Source organism: Aedes aegypti, chromosome 2 (genome assembly GCF_002204515.2).
Source record: "Aedes aegypti strain LVP_AGWG chromosome 2, AaegL5.0 Primary Assembly, whole genome shotgun sequence".
NCBI classification, from domain to species: domain Eukaryota; kingdom Metazoa; phylum Arthropoda; class Insecta; order Diptera; family Culicidae; genus Aedes; species Aedes aegypti.
Window position 1 is genome coordinate 136682091 of NC_035108.1, and position 20113 is coordinate 136702203.

General features: G+C 35.5%; 1 protein-coding gene across 1 annotated transcript in view; it reads right to left on the reverse strand.

Moving 5' to 3' along the window:
• The window catches only part of LOC5564412 (gamma-1-syntrophin), a 183472-nt gene that overhangs the window by 10012 nt on the left and 153347 nt on the right, over positions 1-20113 (reverse strand). The window contains exons 5-6 of the mRNA XM_021842528.1: positions 9961-10087; positions 7484-7624 (exon numbers count right to left, since the gene is read on the reverse strand). Of these exons, the coding sequence (XP_021698220.1) occupies positions 7484-7624; positions 9961-10087 (268 nt within the window). The remainder of the gene's footprint in view (positions 1-7483; positions 7625-9960; positions 10088-20113) is intronic.

Consider the following 20113-nt stretch of genomic DNA (forward strand, 5'->3'; position numbering starts at 1 on the left):
TGCACATTGTCTCAACTATAACCAGATCGAAAAGACCTGACAAGTTTTACAAGATTTGAAAGATTTACTCAAGGATTTCATCACAATTCCTTAAACGACGAAGTCAAACATGCTTTCATAAATTATGTTAGGTACCAGCACTAGGTATCGAATAATATTTGAAGAAACTTTCTAACTGGTTTTGCAGGAGCAACTTATCGATGATCTCTTAAAATCTTAGAGATAGTTTTGAGCGAATTCCGCGAGTGGTTTGAATGGAACATAGAAGGATTTCAGATTTCTTTAATCCAGCTGACAACTGATAGGGCACAGAGGAATCTTTCGAAGATCTCACCAGGAAACTTGCAAAATAATAGCAGATAAGGATTAAGGTGAAGATCAATCGAAGCTAAACCTTCAATTTTCAAGAGCACAAATCTGGAGATCCAAACATCCATTTAAGCTGAAAACTTAATCGGTTGGTCATAAATCGATCGGTTCTCTAGATTTGTGCTCTTGATAGTTTGGCTCCGATTCATCTTTACCTTAAGACTCAAGAGTTTATAATTGAATTATCATCAACCGTGAAAAATTAACCCGTATCCACTCAGCAAATGAAAAAAAAGGTTCAAATTGCTACCATTTCGGCAATTCTTGACGGATTGCCTTCGTTTTAGTTCGGATGGAATATCTAGTGTCTTGTGTCTGGATGTCTAGTTTTTAAAGTATCATTAAAATTCTTAGAAATGTACACCAGTTCGGAGTTATTCCGGTATGTTAGTGGGTTCCAAAGATCCTCAAAAATCTAAACAGCCTGACGATTCAATTCGATTTAAAATGAAAGCAATCCGTCAAGAACTGCCGAAATGATAGCGCTTTGAATTTTTCCCAATCGCTGAGTGGATACGGGATAAAACAAGTTGTTTTTTCTAACATATTCGACAAACCATTATGAAATTTCAGAAAATATGTAAAACGATGATGGTTATTTCCCTCTCAAGTCACAAATATTCCAGAAATTTCCTATGCATATCTCTAGAAACTTCAGTTTTACTTCCAAGTTTACAATGTAGAAACTTTGAGCGACGTCGGAGAAGTAGAATTATAACGCCTGCGCGCAGAGTATTTACCGTTTTGAATCATATTACGGACAGCTTCAGATTCCGGACACTTTACTTTGTATGGGAAAAAGTGTGGTTAAAAAGCTCTCACTTTTGAGGTTCGTTTTTATAAGCTTTTTTGATAAAAATCTATGCAAACTTATAATGTCCAACTGCCTTAATGCCATGAGCTGTCCGGAATTTGAATCAAAGTGTCCGGATTATGAGGCCAAAGTGAGGGAGCGTCCGGAATAAGAATCATGAGAAGGCCACACATTTCGACTTATATAAAATTATTCAACTTGCGGAAGCGTATTCTTTAAGTGTCCGTAATGTGAATCAAAACGGTATTTATTGTTTGAAATCTCTTAGATATATAGTCGACTCTTTGCATCTTGATATCGAAGGAACCATCGAGATGGGGGGAGATCGAGATATAGATCAAATTTTTAATGAATACTAGATTGAAAATCACTTCGTTACCAGGAAAATTAAAAGCAAACAGATGTCATTTCGTCGTTGTAAATTGTTTTCAATCCCTGAAATCTAGTCGAGTAACCTTTGACAACGGGCATATCGTCATACGGAGAGAAAATTGGGAATGAAAATCACATCTAGATAAGAAGGATATCGAGATATGGAGAGCGAAAATGTATGCAGTATGAAGGGACCGAAAAAATCATCGACATACGGAGAGATATCGAGATGTGGAGAGTCAACTGTTATGGCATTAAACATATTTTATCAATATTGGCGTAGTTAGATGAAGATGCATCGAAGCCAAACCTCAAAATTTCAAGAGCACAATTCTCTAGAACTAAACATTCGTTCAAGCTGAAAACTTGATCGATTAGTCACCACCAGCGTGTGACCAATCGATTAAGTTTTCAGCTCAACCCGCTATCTGGCTCTCTAGAGATTCTCTTGAAAATTCTAAGTTTGGCTTCGATGCATCATCACCTTAAAAAAGGAAAAATATAGTAAATTTCAATAATATTTGACTCATCAATAAAGTGCGATTCGATAACTATCTCACATTATTTATCAATCCAATGGCTTCGCGGACCCTCTGATATGACGTTACGGTCCCCTAGGGGTCCGCGGACCACCGATTGAGAATCCCTGAACTAAATCTCTCCCTGAACATATATGCAATATTCATTATATTTTCTATACTCGCCTAAACCATAATTTACTTTGAAACTCGTAGACCTTTTAAAATGATGACCATATGCCCTTTTGGAAAATCCAGATTTAATTTCAATAATCCTAATTCTAAGAACTTACATAACACATTTTAGCTTCCAAAATGCTTCAACGATGTATATGTATTACAAAAAACTCATTCAACAGAAAATAAAATATTACGTACATGCCTTATTATATCCTCTTATTTAATTTGGGATTGTGCGATATTTGCCAGAAAACCATTCGCCAGAAAACTATTCGCCAGAATGACATTCGCCAGAAAGTACCATATGCCAGAAAACCATTTGCCAGAAAGTACCATTCGCCAGAAAACCATTCGCCAGAATGTACCATTCCCCAGAATTTACTATCCCCTAGAATTTTTTTTATTTTATTTTCAGGTAAATCAAGTTTGCAATTGTAGAGCCTTAAAAAATGTGTCAGATTATTTTGGTAATATACTCAAAAAAGTACAGGGTCTCTTGGACACAATCTACCGTTGACTTAGTTAGCCAGCTACGAATATCCATATTCTAATTGTAGGACTAGGTACAGTATTGGACAAAACTTTTGCAACTTTTTCGATTTTACATACAAAATGACCAACTTTGATAAACCATATCTCAGTTATTTATGGACCGATTTGAATGAAATTTTCACAGACTATCAGACGTAACTTGAATTTTAACATATATTTTTGAGTGGTTTTTCCAATCACAAGTTGAAAAGCAGTAACGGTTTGACTAAAGTGAATTTTTTGACGATTTTTTATATTTGACTTAACTAAACATATTGAAGGAATAGCTTCATGGTATTTTCAGCAAAGTTGTAGATTTTGACGAGATGAATAAGTTTGCTAAAGACAGTTTTTGTGTTGGGCTATCAGATCTTGAGATAAAAAGTTTTGAATTTTTTGTCGAAAATTACACTTTAGTCAAATCGTTATTTCTTATAAACTCGTGATTGTAAAAATTATTCAAAAATATATGTTAAAATTCAAGTTATATCTGATGTTCTGTGAAAGTTTCATTCGAATCGGTCCATAAATAACTGAGATCTAGCTTTCCGAAGTTGGTTATTTTGTATGGAAAATCGAAAAAGTTGCAAATGTTTTGTCCAATACTGTACATATTATGAAAATATCGATTTCTAGAGCATTCAACGATCAACATCAATATTTGAAGTTTTATAAATATGAATTGAAAAAGCAACACTTAATACTGGGGGACCGTGGAACTAGAAAGAATATACAATAGAATAACAGTTGCATTCATTAAAAGCAGCTTCACTATGCATGAAAGATACTGCTTACTGATGTAAAGTTTAATACTTAGCATGGCTGATAGCATAGTAAGTTTTTTTTAATATACGTTGTCCTTGTAAAATGGTATTATGGTTTGAAAGGCTTTACAAGAGGTTCACCCTTCTTTTCAGCATAAGCTGTTCTTCAAAGTTTAGTGGCTTCTTATGGACTAATTCATTTAATATTTACGAGATTTCAATATACATTACAACCATCGTTCTACAGATGTTATAGCATGAGATTATGCTATTTTATAATTATTAAATTCCATCTTTCTGTTTTTTCAGTTTCAATTAATTTTTTATTTATATATTATTAAGTTTTACAGGAAATTATGGTTTGGAATATTTCACAAGTATTGCTCCCTTTTTTCATCATAAGCTGTTCTTAAAAGTTTTGTTGCTTCTTAAGGGCTAGTTCAATGGATATTTACAAGATTTCGATATACGTTGCAACTATTTGTGCCGTCAGTTCGATGAAGTTATTAATGCCTCCACTCGCAATCCAAATTTACATTTACTATAACATTTTTCAGGAGGAGGACAAATAAGACAGTTGTAAAATTAATAAGAACATCCTATACATGGATAATGGAGAATTCTTATTTGCCAAACACCATGTCAAGTAGCGGTAAGCAAATACTCTTTTTTGAATACTTTTTCATGTACTGAAATTACTACTAAAACCCTTTTGGTCTATTTTTACCCGAATGTTGTTCCCTCGAATATCATTTCCCCGAACTCCAGACACCCGAATGACACTTTTTCCTGCAATCCATTATCCCGAATGACATTTGAAATTTGAAATTTGTATGGATCATGGTATTATGATAGAACCACCCACTTCTACTCCCTCTTGAACGACCACGTGATTCATGGACGGCCCCAAAATAGATGCAGTTCAAAATGGATAAGAAACAATCTTCAGAGACAGAGTGGTGAACTAGAAAGAACGATAAAGAAAACAATAAAAAATGCTGAATTCGGAGAAACTTTAAAGAACCGCTGATCAAAAAAGAAGGGTGTTTTTCATATGAACCGTTCATCACCCTGAAATAATCAATAAGTTCTGATAATTATGAGTGCCAAAACAATTCGAGGAAATAGGCTACTTGAGAAAACGGGGTATTCAGGGAAACGACATTCGGGGTATCGATATTCGGGAGAAAGTAGCACAACCCCAATAAACTGTCAATTGAAAAGCAAAAAATATCTGGTAGTTGCACGAGAAATTCTGTACAATACAATATTCTGAAGAAGAACAGCTCGCGGTGACAGGAAATGAAATATTCTTAACACTTCAGCCGTCGCGCTGTTGTATTTTGTACAACACCGCTGAAAAAAACTCGCTTTTCGTTCACAATAGTAGCGTGGTGCTTCTGACGGTAGGAAACCGCGCGACGACTGGAAGGTTAAAACTAGGTAAAACAGCTTAGAATATTGTATCAAAACCTCATAGCCAAAAATCTCGTGAGAGATGTAGAATAGGGGCCCAGATAGCCGTAGCGGTAAACGCGCAGCTATTCAGCATGACCAAGCTGAGGGTCGTGGGTTCGAGTCCCACCGGTCGAGGATTGGAAATTTTCTCGACTTCCTAGGGCATAGAGTATCTTCGTACCTGCCACACGATATGCACATGTAAAAATGGTCATTGGCATAGTAAGCTCTCAGTGAATAACTACGGCAGTGCTCATAAGAACACTAAGCTGAGAAGCAGGCTCTGTCCCAGTGGGAACGTAACGCCAGAAAGAAGAAGATTTAGAATAACAGTGTTATATTGTCTCCGCACTGTGCACTAGCAGAAAGCTTAAAATGAGAAGAACGAGATAGTTACCGTACTATTTGTTCAATTTAGTGCTTTTGGACATGTAAAAAGTAGCACAAGTGGAAAATTGTGACGGCCATCCTTGGATTCCGAGATGTTTCATGATCAAAATCGACAAGAAAAATATTTCTGGGGAATGGTACTTTCTGGCGAATGGTACATTCTGGCAAATGGTTTTCTGGTAAATGGTACATTCTGGCGAATGGTTTTCTGGCAGATGTCATTCTGGCGAATAGTTTTCTGGCGAATGGTTTTCTGGCAAATATCGCACAATCTTAATTTGGTGTTAAAACGTAAATAATCTATCGTAGATCATTTTCCCATGTACATTTCGGGTAAAAATTACCCAGGAAATAGACATTCCCTAGAAACTTGTTCTAGAAATCACATAAAAAAAAAGAATCTTTCTAGAATTCCCGAAAGCGCATTTTCGTTTTAACACCAAATGAAAGGGGAGGGTTGAATTTTTCATATGGTTGGTGTTTTGGAAATAGGTGCCGGTATCATTAGTGGATAACCTAAGCAATAAAAAATCATAACTAAAAACAAAAAGCCTAAACAGAGATTTTTTGGCTTCAACATCATCTCTGAAACATTTCTTTATTTGTTTGAATATATTTAAAAAAGTCGAATAATTTGCAAAAAAAAACCTATACACTCGCATTGTTTGTTATTTTTCATGCAATATATGTACATATATCGACTCCACTTTTCTTCATATAAGGCCTTTTCGCGACGTGAAACTTTATATGTATAAGCATCGCATAGCGCAAAAGGTGATTTTATTATACATACATTCTGGTTGTCTGGGTATTCCGCAATGAAAGCCGACATAAAATCCAACAGGCAAATGTCTAGGGATTTCTGTAGAGATTTTCCAGGATTTAGTTTTACTTTCTCCGCATTCTTCAAGTAGCCGAGTGGTTAGAGTCCGCGGCTACAAAGCAAAGCCATGCTGCAGGTGTCTGGGTTCAATTCCCGGTCGGTGCAGGATCTTTTCGTAATGGAAATTTCCTTCACTTCCCTGGGCATAGAGTATTATCGTAGCTGCCACACGATATACGAATGCGAAAATGGCAACTTCGGCAAAGAAAGCTCTCAGTTAACAACTGTGGAAGTGCTCATAAGAACACTAAGCTGAGTAACCGGCTCTGTCCCAGTGGGGACGTTAATGCCAAGAAGAAGAAGAAGAAGTAGAACTTTTAGAAATTCTTCAATGTATTCTATCGAACTTACAGTGCATGAGCTCATGAAAGAAATTCGCAGCATTAATTTAAGTATAATTTTAATGAATTCCAGTAGAATTTCATCTATCGATTTCTACTCGTTTCTTGAAAAAAAAATTCTTTCAAGAACTCCTAACATAATTTCTCCAGCCTTTTTTATATCTTTATAAACTTATGTAGTATAAAAAGTTACGTTGAGAAATTTTCTTTGAATTCAGCAAATGATTGTTTTGATATTCTAAGAGGTGTTTATACATAAAAAAATCATTCATGATTTTGAGAAAAATCATTCGATTTTCTCCTGGAAAATCGCAGGATTAATCTTGAACAAATCAATGCAAAACATATTGAACGTAAATCTGGAATGAAATCAAATAACATCACTTCAGGTACTTCTGATTACAATAATGTATTTTTTCTAAACAAACTATTGAAAGTTTCTATGGAAGTTTTCAGGGATTTTTTGGAGAAGGCCTTGAGAGAACTGCAGAATGAATTCCCAGATTAAATTATTGGAAAAATATCTGATGGAATCCCATTAAACGGCCTAGATAAATTTCTGCAGGAATCTTCTTGAGTGAATTCGTTCAACCCGTATCGGCCTGAGTGAAAGAAAAAATACTAAAACTCTCACCACTCTGCGAATACTTAACGGATGTCAATTTTTTTATGTACTCAAATGGTAGAAGGCTTTGGTAGAATAATCAAGTAGTGAAAACTGATAGGTAAACCAGTGTTCGGCTGAATAAACACAAGACAGTAATCAAAACTTGCATACAGGTCTCCGTACTTAGTGAATGATTGCTATATTCCTTGCAGCTGAAAACCCCAAACAAAAACGAAAGATAGGTATCTTCACTCACCCGACACTAAATCAATCCATCGATTTTCCGGTTCCGAGCTGATCGACACTGGTCTGCTGTTGTTTGCCGATTTCCAAACCTCGTCCGCTTTCAGTTCGGCACAGGTTGCATCATTGTCCGATTCTGGAGTTTCCCTACTCACTGTGCGTTCCCAGTCGAAAAGCACGTTTCACGGAGTATCACGTTGTCGAACGCCAGTCCAGGAGCATGGTCGAAGAGCCAGAGGATACATACCGTGCATGCACAGTTCAGTTCGGTGATGAAATTATCCGCGTTGATGGTGATAAAGTTGCATGGTGACAGTTGGTAGTGGATTGGATCCCCCAAACCAAGCCGGTACATGTCACGAGGATTGTGGGAAAATTAAACAAGAATAATGGAAACGTGTCAGTTGGGGAATTTTCGAAACCTATCGTATCAAGTGTGATGAAGTACTTTTTCAACGCATGTTACTTTAAAAAAGAGAAACATATTGATTATCAACATGTTGCATTACGCAAAAAAGGATCTTAGCACAACCGTAATAACAGAACAAAGAAAATTAAGATTTCAGGAAAATGTTCGTTTCATTAATTTCAGGAAAATAAACATATATGCTACTCTCAAAAATAAAGATAAATAAAATCGGAATCTTTTGGACCAACACACCATGTGTGTTATGTCACAAAACCTAAAAAATCGATTTTGTCCTGCTCTGTCATATAGTTTATAAAGAAGAATAAGAAATGATCTGCTCCTTGGATTCGGTTCTTCAGCATGTATTACAATCACACACCCGACGTGTTAGTCCAGAAGAGATTGATTTTGTGCGAAACGTACTTAATTTTGTGATAAGACATATCTTATGCTGAGTTTTACAGATTACTGGGATAATAGGATTGATTGGCTTATAATATATTCGACTTACCGTAATCCGGGGGCAAATTGATCACTGAGGCGAATTCGATCAGGTCGATACCAAAACACACTTCCTCCCAAGGATGCTGAAGGTTTAGTTGGCACCACAGACATTCCATGTATTCTCGTTTATAGATGTCTAATGATGATTTTGAAGTACGTCATTTTTATTAGGGTCAGTTTTGCATAGAAATATTCACACTTTTGAAAGATGTAAGCCATACAGTTGGAAATGTTAGTGCTAAACAATCCATTGGTGATATGCCTACATGTTAACTTCAAGTGTTTAAAATGTTGTGTAGGCACCAGTATGAACTACTGAACTTATTTCTGATATCATACAGCATACCAAGTACCGTAAAACGGGGTAACTTTGATAGTTTTTTTCGAAGAAAACTTCAATATTTATGCATGCTGTTTCAAAGAATTACAATTTATATTTTTAAAACAAGTACTGACATCCTACTATCGATTGCACTTGATAGATTGCCAAAAGATTTATTCTGAATGGCTATATAAGTCGGTTTTCTGTTTTGGGGTAACTTTGATAATGGAGTATAAATCGAACAAGATTGAATGAATTACGGAACATTTATAGGTCGTTGCATACCTCTAGGCGTTTAACGCTATATGGAAATTTCTGACTTAGATTACAAAAATGGTCCCAGTTTGTAAAAATGGTTTTCGCTAAGAGATTTGAGACCGAATTCATGTTCTACTATAGCTAGGCTATCATGGGTAAGTGACGAACTCATTATGACTTTATAAAATAGTGGTCGTAGAACAGATTGTTTGTAAGCGTTGAAAAAATGCTAAAATCTTGCAAATTTTTAATATTTGCATAAAAATCCTCAAATGCACTTGATTCCAACGAAAATAGCTTTGACATGAAGTATCATATTAATACGCTTTACTATAGCATTAGTTTTTCTTAAATAATTGACAGAAACATCGTTATTTCGTTTAATATGTTGGGGGTCTCGCACTATCAAAGTTACCCGCATTATCAAAGTTACCCCGTTTTACGGTATAATTTTTTGCTAATAAAACCGTTTATTCTCAAATAATGTGCTTATTTCAAGGTAAATTGCCTACATTTAGGCGTATTAGGCAGATTTTCAAAGTTTAATTTTGCATTCAAATGATCAAATACTCGAGATGTAAGAATTTTGACATCATTTTCGGATTCAGGAGACTCAAACTTAGTAGATAGGGAAATTTTTCATTCTCTAACGTGTTTTGTTATATGGTGATTAATTTCGCCCTAGTGTGTCGTTTTAGTTTTTTGATATTGAAACTATTTTTATGATATGTTAAATATTATTTCATGAAAAGTCGATTACATAAACTGATAAAGATCAATGGAGTACTGGTTTTGTCGAAATTTATTTGACAATAGTTGAGTTCCGAAGGACAACACAACAAAAAGTTGTAATGTAGTGATCAATTTGCCCCCGGATTACGGTACTCATGCTAAAGGACTGTCATAGAATTTATTAGATCATATGCTGAGCTAATCGATAAAGTAATACGCGCAAAACATGTATCCATCTAAATTATTTAATTCGAACGATACTCACGTTGTTTCTGCAGGAAAGGTGTTGCTGCTCGATAATGCTTTACTGTAAGTACCACAATATCACCTGCATTCCGGAGAATGTTCACAGCATCATCGTGTGGACATGCTGTAATATATTCACCATTGACCTGTAATATGAAAAAGTTTACACCATTATACTAATGTTGTAAGATTGATCGCCCGAAGAGACATCATGCTTCACTCCCACTCCAAATTAATATGAAGAGTTTATCATTTCATCTCAAGATTGTGTTTCGTTGTATCGTTACAGTTGGTGATCATTGCCTTTATCGGTAAGCAACTATAATCAGATCAACAGTTTTGAAAGCCTGAATTCCATCGCAAGATATCCTGTCAGTTTGGTGTTAACGCTCTGATAATGAATAGAACAATGAAGGTTGGTATACTACAAAATCATTTCAAAACTATTTCAAATATAACCACTTTATTTTGACCTGTACACAACGAAACTCGTGTCAAATGTACAAATTGAAATTGAAACTGCGAAAAGAAACCACGTGCTCCAGTGGGGATCGAACCCACGACTCCCTATTCGCTAGATGGGTGCTTCAACCTACAAGCTGTGGAGCCCTTTGAGAGACCCCGACGCTCGAAGGCGAACTGAACTCGATTATCCCAAAGCACATGGGATCATCATTTCGCAGTCTAAACTTCCTGACCAATAAGGCAACATCCATTTATTACGTAACGCTAAAATTTGAAATTTTTGACCCCCTCCCCCCCCTCCGTAACGTTTTTTGTATGAAAAATTTAGATTTTTTGTATGAGCCGTAACGCTTGATCCTACTCCCCCCCTTCCCCTAGAGCGTTACGTAATTTGTGGATGCCGCCTAAGTAGGTAGCGATTTGGTCACGAAGCCGATGACTAAAAATAACATCTTGTTCGCTTTGATGTATACATTAGGGTGCCAATGAAAATCGATTTTTCGAATTTCAAAAAAAGGTAGGGCTCAAAAGTTTTGTCTCCTCGAAAAAAGTCCCCATGCAAAATTTGAGCTCAATCGGACTTCATTAAGTGGACCCCCAAAGCGGTCAAAGTTTGGCTTTTTTGACCCATGAAAAATCTCCAAAGGGGGGGGTACATGAACTTTCCAAAATCGAAATTTTTTTTTTGATGCCAGATGTCTTAGAAATGCATGAAACGTCGAGATCTGGTGTTATTTGGAAAAAAAAATTTTTTGAAAAAATCGACCTTTTGGGACTTAGTAAATTTTTGAGTTGGGGGAGAGAATTGAATTTGAAATGAACGATTTGAATTCAATTGCTGAGAAATTCAAGGCAATAGTATTGAAACATATCCTATATGATTGTTGGCCACTGAAAGCATATGATATGTGATATTTCATTAGGGTGGTTCATTTACTTTGCATTAGAGTGGTCCTTTTTGTTAAAAAATAAAAAAAATAAAAAATAGAATTTTAATTGAATATTGAAGACAATAGTATTGGAACATCTCTCACATTATCGTAAGCCATTTTCTACATTTAATATGTGGTATTTTATTAGGGTGGTTCACTTATTTTCCATTCGGGTGGGCTTTTCTGTCGAAAAATCATAATTTGAATGGGATATTAAAAACAATAGTATTTTATCACCTCTTTCATCATCGTAGGGCATTTCCTTAATTAGATTCGTGATATTTTTGTTTAGAGAGGCTTTAAATTCCTCTGAATTCATGCGCCTCTAGTTCCGTTTGATATGCGACATCATCGTAGGATACTGTTAACATATTTCATTAGGGAGTTTCTCTTATTTTCCATTAGGGTGCATCATTTTTCGTATAGTTTGAAACCATGATTTCTCGAAAAAGTCTCGTCCACTTTCCTTAATTATGGTATCATTGTAAAAATTTCAACCTTAATATCTACAGACCGAAAGATTATGGTGTGGACTACTACATAATATTTGCGTAATGTTCCACGAAAAATGTAAAGGTAACTTAGTTAACAACAAAAGAGTTTTCTAGAAAGCCTCTCATTGTTAGAAAGGTCTTTTTGAAAAGTTTTGCGTGATTTTCATTCGGAATGCAACACTTCACTAAGCTGAACCAGTTCGGAGTCCCCGTCTCATACAAAATCCGCTTGCTACTTCGTGATTTCAGATGCACTCATCTCAGAGATCAAGCATTGAGCCTCGTGACCTTTCCAATTTAGTTTTGCGAATTCCGAAGGAAATTCTACAGAAAATTCTGAAGGAAATTCTAAAGGAAATACCGAAGGAAATTTCAAAGGAAATTCCAACGGAAATTCCAGAGGGAATTACGAAGGAAATTCCAGTGGAAATTCCGAAGAAAATTCCAGTGGAAATTCCGAAAGAAATTCCAGAGAAAGTTCCGAAGGAAATTCCTGACGAAATTTCTCAGGAAATTCCAGACGAAATTTCGCAGGAAATTCTAGAGGAAATTCCGAAGGAAATTCCAGAGGAAATTCTGAAAGAAATTCTAGAGAAAATTCTGAAGGAAATTCCAGAGAAAATCCCGAAAGAAATTCCAGAGATAATTTCGAAGAATATTCTAGGGGAAATACGGAAAGAAATTCCAAAGTAATTTCCGAATGAAATTCCAGAGGAAATTCCGAAGGAAATTCCAAAGGAAATTCCGAAGGTAATTCCAGAGGATATTCCGAAGAAAATTGCAGAGAAAATTCCGAAGGAAATACCGAAGGAAATTCCAGAGAAAATTCCGAAGGAAATACCGAAGAAAATTCCAGAGGAAACGAAAATTATAGAGGTACTTCCGAAGAAAATTCCGAAATAATTTCAAAGCTTCAAAAGAAATTCCAAATCAAATTCCGAATCAAATTTAGCATGAAGCTCCAAAAGGAATTCCGAAGAAAACTCCAGAAGATATTCCGAAGCAAATTGCAAAGTAAATTTCGACGAAAATAACGTAGAAAATTCCAAATCAAATCCCGAAGGTAGCTCCAAACGAAATTCCAAAGCAAATCCCGAAAGAAATTCCAAAGCAAATTCAAATGGAAATTCCAGAAAAATAAATCCGAATGGATTTTTGAAGGATGTTCCGAAGCAAATTCCAAAGAAAACTCGGACGAAAATTGCGCAGAAAATTCCAAATGAAATTCCGAAGCCAGCTCTAAAAGAAATTGCAAAGGAAATTCCATAAGAAATTTCAAAGGAACTTCCGAAGCGAATTCCAAAGGAAATTCCGAAAGCAATTCCAGAAGAAATTCCAAATGAAACGCCGAAGAAAATTTTGAAGAACTGAAGAAGGAAATTCCGAAAGTAATTCCAAAGAAATCCAAAATAACTTCCTGAAGCAACTTACTGAAAGAAATTCATGAAGAAATTCCAAAGGAAATTCTGAAGTAAATGAGATATGAAGTTCCGAAGAATACAAAGAAATTTTAAAGGATACTCCTAAGAAAATTCCGAAAAAACAATACAAAGGAAATTCCAAAGTAAATTCCGCGAAAATTCAACAGAAATTCCGATGAAAATTACGTAAAACAGTCCAAAGGAAAAAATTCCAATCAATACTTTTAAATAAAATTTCGAAATCTCCATAGGAAATTCCAAAGGTTATTCCAAAGGAAATTCCGAGGAAACTCTATAACAAATTTGGAAGTAAACTTCAAACGAAATTCCGAAAGAAATTTCAAAGAGATTACTATAAATTCTCTGAAGGAATTCCTAAGAAAATTCTGAAGAAAATTTGATAAGTAGCCCCAAAGAAAACTGCAAAGGAATTTTAAAGGATACTCCTAAGGGAATTCCGAAGGAAATTCCAAAGTTAATTCCGAAGGAAACTAAAAAATTGGAATTTCCGAAGCAAATTTCAGAAGAAATTCTGACGAAAAATGCGTAGAAAATTCCAAAGGAAATACCGAAAAAAAACCCAAGGGAATTCCTTAGCTTAGCTTAGCTTAGCTTAGACTGACTACACATATCAATGGTTGCTATTCCGTGATTGACCGAAGTCAGTGAAAATGCACAAAGAATCAACTAGAAGTTCGGCTGGGATTGGCCATAATCTTCTTCAGTGTGCATAATTCAGTGCCTCTATTTATATAGGGTCAATAACGGCGCCGGCCACGTCCTTGCAGTCAGGTGGGATTGGGGGAAGGAATGTTAGTGTGTAACCTTTGCTTTTTGGAGACCGTGTTTGCCTCTGCATCTCCACAAAGGTTACTGGGAGGGATGTTTGTTAATGGGGAGGATCGTTGGGTCATAGGATTCACTTTGATAAGCGATTAGACCATGATAAACAATGATTTGTGAGATATATACATGCTTATACGTAAATATATTTTCATTTGATATGAACAATTTCTATGTAGAGGAAAATTATGCCGACACTTGAGGTGACGAACCATTCAAAGTTTGTTGAACAAATACCTAAATGTAACATTCCTACAGCTGTCAGGACGAAAGCATGTGTTATTATATTTTACTCATTTGAAAAGAAACAAAAAACTCGATTGGGACATCACTCTTATTCTTATGCCGACACTTACAGTGGCGAACCATCCAAAGTTTGTTGAATAAAGTGAACCTTTCGCAAGTCTACACTTGTAGTGTCGAACCATTCAAAGTTTTTTTAATTACAAAAATAAAGGTATATAAGAGGTGTTCTGAAAAAAAAAAAAAAAATGTTAAACATAAATAAATCATGAATCAGAGTTTGTGTCGACACTCACAGTGACGAACCATCCATAGTTTGTTGAAAAATCATATTTACATCCCACCATTGTAACGATTGAATGTGCAGTCATACATATTTTATAGATTAGAAATAGTAGCATGAAACGAGCTCACCAATTGATCCGTTATCCTTGACTGAGCAGCCACAATCCACTTTCGGCTTCACTCGTTTACTCGGCTATAAAAAAGCACTCAGGAAAAAAAAAAAATAAGCGCGCGACCCAAAAAGAATAAAAAAAAAAAACTGTTCGGGCTTTCTTGACGCACTGCCCAGGAGCAAGCGTCAAGGTCGAAGGATCAAACAGAACTAACCGATCGCGGCACTTTTTCACTTTCTTCAACCCACGGCATAAAAAATTAACAAGGCAGGCTCTTCACTGATGTAAACATCAAGTTTGGTTGAAAACATGTGACGTCACTCCTATCGTACCATATACCATCCGGATCACTAGATCATTATTTTTGAAAATTTGTTCGAGGTGGATAGGAATGACGTCGTCAAGTAGCTGTCAGTTTTCGGAATATATCACCTTCTTAAATATAGTACACCGTGCTTCAACCGAACTCATCGATCACGCCACTTTTTCACTTACGAGACCGACGCGCGACATGTTTGATCCTGCCCTCGTCGCTTGCCCCGGGAAAAGCAAGTGTCAAGGTCGAAAGATCAAACAGAACTAACCGATCGCGGCACTTTTTCACTTTCTTCAACCGAACTCACCGATCACGCCACTTTTTCACTTACGAGACCGACGCGCGACATGTTTGATCCTGCCCTCGTCGCTTGCCCCGGGAAAAGCAAGTGTCAAGGTCGAAGGATCAAACAGAACTCTATATTATTTTGGCTTACTTTACATACCAATAAGTCGACGAGTCTGTACATACAAATATATAATATTATATGATAATTAATCATTAAAAATTACTTCGGTTATCAATATTTCTATAGGAAAAGAATGTTATTACTAATAGGTCCGAAAAAAAACCCAAGGGAATTCCGACGAAAAATCCGTGGAAAATTCCAAAGGAATTTCCGAAAACTCCATAGGAAATTCCATAAAAAAATTCAAAGCAAATTCCGAATGAAATTCAAAAAGGAATTTCTAAGGAAATTTCGAAGAAAAGATCACAGCTCCAAAAGAAATTCCAAAGGAAACTTCGATGGAAACTTTCGAAAATACAAGGGAAATCCCAAAAAAAATATTTAAAAAAAATGAATAAAATTGCAAAATAAATTCTGAAGCACATTCCAAAGGACATTCCGACGACAATTCTGAAAAATATCCAAAGCATATTCAAAAGGGAATTTCTAAGGAAATTCCAAAGAAAATTCCAAAGCAAATCCCGAAGCAAATTGCAATGAAAAAAGGAAGTTAAAAGGAAATTTCATAGAAAATTTCTAAGGAATTTTCTATGGAATATCCAAAGCAAATTTGTAAGAAAATTCTCAAGAAAACTCTGTGGAAATTCCAAAGAAAATTGTAAAGGAAATTTCTAAGAATATTCCGCAGTAAATTTCAAAGGTCCAAAAGAAATCCCAAATGAAATTCCGAAGAAAGCTCCAAAGAAAATTTCGAAGGAATTTCCATAGTAAATTCCAATGCTTTGAAAGAAATTCCAAATAATATTTCGAATACAATTCTGAAGGAAGCTCCAAAGATAATAACACAGGAAATTCCGAAACAAACTCTAGAAGAAATTCGGAAGAAAACTCCAAAGCAAATTTCGAAGGAAACTCAAAAAGAAACTCCGAAGTAAATTTCGAAGAAAATTCCAATGAAAAGTTCAGAATGAAATTCCGGAGGACACTTCATAGGAAATTTCGAAGGAAATACCACAGAAAATTCAAAAGGGCACTTCTAAAGGTACCGAAGAAAATTCCACAGGATATTCCGAAGCAAATTCAGGATAAATTTCCGATTTTGATAAAAATTCCGTAGAAAAAAAAAGGAAATTTCGTAGAAAAGTCAAATAAAAATTTTTAAAAGGAATTTCGAAGGAAATTCCGATTAAAATTCAAAAGGAAACTCCAAAGAAAATTCCGTTGAAAACTCCAACGAAAAAATCCATATGAAATTCCGACGAAATTTCTTGAAGGAACTTTGTTACATCTTTGAAGAATAAACGAGAACTGATTGTCAAAACTTGAATTACCTACGTTGTCACAACCGAATCGCGTGTACTATAGCAAGCAGAAGGCAACGTACTTTTGTTTCGGGAATGAAGGAGCCCAGGGCTGAAAATCTCTTTTGAAAATATAAACTAAACACTTTTGTTGCCCTTCATCGTCGCCCATCAAGCAATTGTCGTAATTTGTATACGTCAAAAATTATTTCATTCCTTTTTTATCTGTATTTTGATTATGGCAGTTAGAGTTGTGCTTCACTGAATTCACTGATGATTGGAACGTTTTATTTTAACTATTCAAAAGAAACCCTTAATGAAAATAGCTTAACGAAGAGTTGCATGCCAATAAAGAATCATGATTCAAAACTATACAAACAAAGTTGATTTGTTAGATCTGTTGAGAATATTTTACAAATTAAATGATCACCCTTATGCAAAACTGAGGACAATAGCCCCAATGAAATATCACATATTATACATTAACAGTGGCCTACGATGACATAGGAGATGTTTAATTACTCTTGTATTGACTATTCCATTCAAATACTCATTTTTTTTTAAAGAATCACCGTAATTGAATATAAGTGAGCCTTCCCAATGAAATATCACGAATCTAATGAAGAAAATGGCCTGCGATGATGAAAGAGGTGATAAAATACTATTGTTTTAATATCCCATTCAAATTATGATTTTTCGACAGAAAGGCCCACCGTAATGAAAAATAAGTGAACCACCCTAATAAAATACCACATATTAAATGTAGAAAATGGCTGACGATAATGTGAGAGATGTTCCAATACTATTGTCTTCATTATTCAATTAAAATTCTATTTTTTATTTTTTTTTTATTTTTTAACAAAAAGGACCACCCTAATGGAAAGTAAATGAACCACCCTAATGAAATATCACATATCATATGCTTTCAGTGGCCAACAATCATATAGGATATGTTTCAATACTATTGCCTTGAATTTCTCAGCAATTGAATTCAAATCGTTCATTTCAAATTCAATTCTCTCCCCCAACTCAAAAATTTACTAAGTCCCAAAAGGTCGATTTTTTCAACAAAAAAATTTTTCCAAATAACACCAGATCTCGACGTTTCATGCATTTCTAAGACATCTGGCATCAAAAAAAAAATTTCGATTTCGGAAATTTCATGTTGGAGATTTTTCATGGGTCAAAAAAGCCAAACTTTGACCGCTTTGGGGGTCCACTTAATGAAGTCCGATTGAGCTCAAATTTTGCATGGGGACTTTTTTCGAGGAGACAAAACTTTTGAGCCCTACCTTTTTTTGAAATTCGATGGCAAAATTTTTCCCATACATTCCATTGGCACCCTAATGTACACGACGGTGTATGTGTCAAATATACATCTCATATATTCGAACAACTGTCCGGTCTCTCAAGGGGCTTGTAGGTTGAAGCGCCCACCTAGCGAATAGGGAGTCGTAGGTTCGATCCCCACCGGAGCACATACATTTGACAAGTGTGTTGTCGTGTAAAGGTAAACTTCAAAACGTCAAAACCTTATAACAGCAAGATTCCTTAGGCGGGAATTGCCTTCAACCTGATCATAAAATAACTGCGCAATCACTAATGAGTGTTGATCACCGTGCAACGTATAATGTGGAAACTTATTGGCTTTTCTCGGTGAAAAAGAAAGGACAATAGTAGCTTAATTATCGTTACGCGTTTCGACCTATGACTCTTCGGTCATCTTCAAACGCATCAAGCTTAAGCCTTCTGTCAGGCAAGTTTATTTTGCCTGACGAAATGATAAAGTTAGAAGCAGCTCGATAAGTCTGAAGATGACCGAGTAGTAAGTCAAATCGCGTAACGATAATTGAACTGCTATCGTCCCTTTTTGTCTAGAAAAGCCAATAGGTTTTCATATCAAAATTGAGATTGTTGAGTAATATGAGATATTTTTAGATCAGTTTTATGTTAAATAATATTTTAATGAAATCTTGTTTTTATTTAATAACACGAAAGAGCATATTACTGCAACTTAGATAACTATATTGAGAATACTTCAAGAATAAATTCAAAATTAATGAGCAAATTTCGTTATTTTTTTTTTTCAATAGACCAAGGTAAAAGTGTTCAAATTTGAAATTGATAGTTATTATTCCAAAAGCATCGTTTCATCAAAATATCAAGCATACCATGGATGTATTTCATTGCCGTCATATTGATAATATTCAAAGTAATCTATCATTTTGCTGCATGTATATGTAATTTTAGGGATCTGCAAATAAATGTATTAATAAAAATTTTGCTCGAGTTAAGTATCGATACAGTGCCTGTTTGATTTTGGCACGGGTCCGAACGTTTGATCGTTCGAATTTGGCAACACGGAATTGCATATTAAAAAAATGAATCATGATAGATCATCAGCTACCAATCCAGTTAATTTTAATATTTCTGTGGACCTTTTTGAGGCTTACCATGTTTAAAATAGGTACATTTAATTCGTAGTAATTATTACGGTGATAAATGTTAAAAAAAGTCAACCGTTCGATTTAGGTTTCTATTTTTTATCACGTCGTTTCGAATTTTTATCATATTGCCAAAATCGAACGGGCATTGTATTGATGAATTTTGTGCTTATTCAAATTATAATCTTTCTAATCGAACCCACATTTCTCGACTCGATGCGGCTAAATGCTTGGTAACACTAATTGAACGGCCACGGAGCCCGCACCAAAATTTTCCTAAATATAAAATGCATAAATCGTGGCAATAGAAGATTGTAACGATTTTTGTCTAAAATTATTAATAGTTTTATTTGACATTCGTTCCAATGCTTCAACATTGGATATTCTTTGTATGGTGTCTGGGGTAATATGCACCGACTTTTTGGAGTTCGGTGAATATTTTGGAAAAATTGAGACATTTTCCGTGAATTTTTCTTGTCAATTCGTATTCTGGGGATACTTACTATAAGTGATGAAAAGTTATCCCAATCACTCCACAAATAACCTAAATGAGCACCGTGGGTCGTTTTGCCTCAAGGGTGCATATTACCCCAGATTGTCTTAAATAATTAGTACTACACCAGGGAGGAAGCTTCAGAATCATTTTTAAAATATTATTTTGAATCCTCGCAGAGCTTTCTTTCTGGTTATACAACAGATGGAAACGGCAACAGAAGATCCGCCTCTTTCGGGAAAAAACGCCGCCGGGAGGAGATGAAAAAGCTGTCCCGGTCTCAAGAAACACGTAAGTTCTATCAGAAGCTCAACACATCCCGCAACGGCTTCGTGCCGCGAGCCGAGATATGCAGGGACGGACGAAAGGTGGAAACTGCACTTCGACCAACACCTGATTGGTGCTGAGAGACT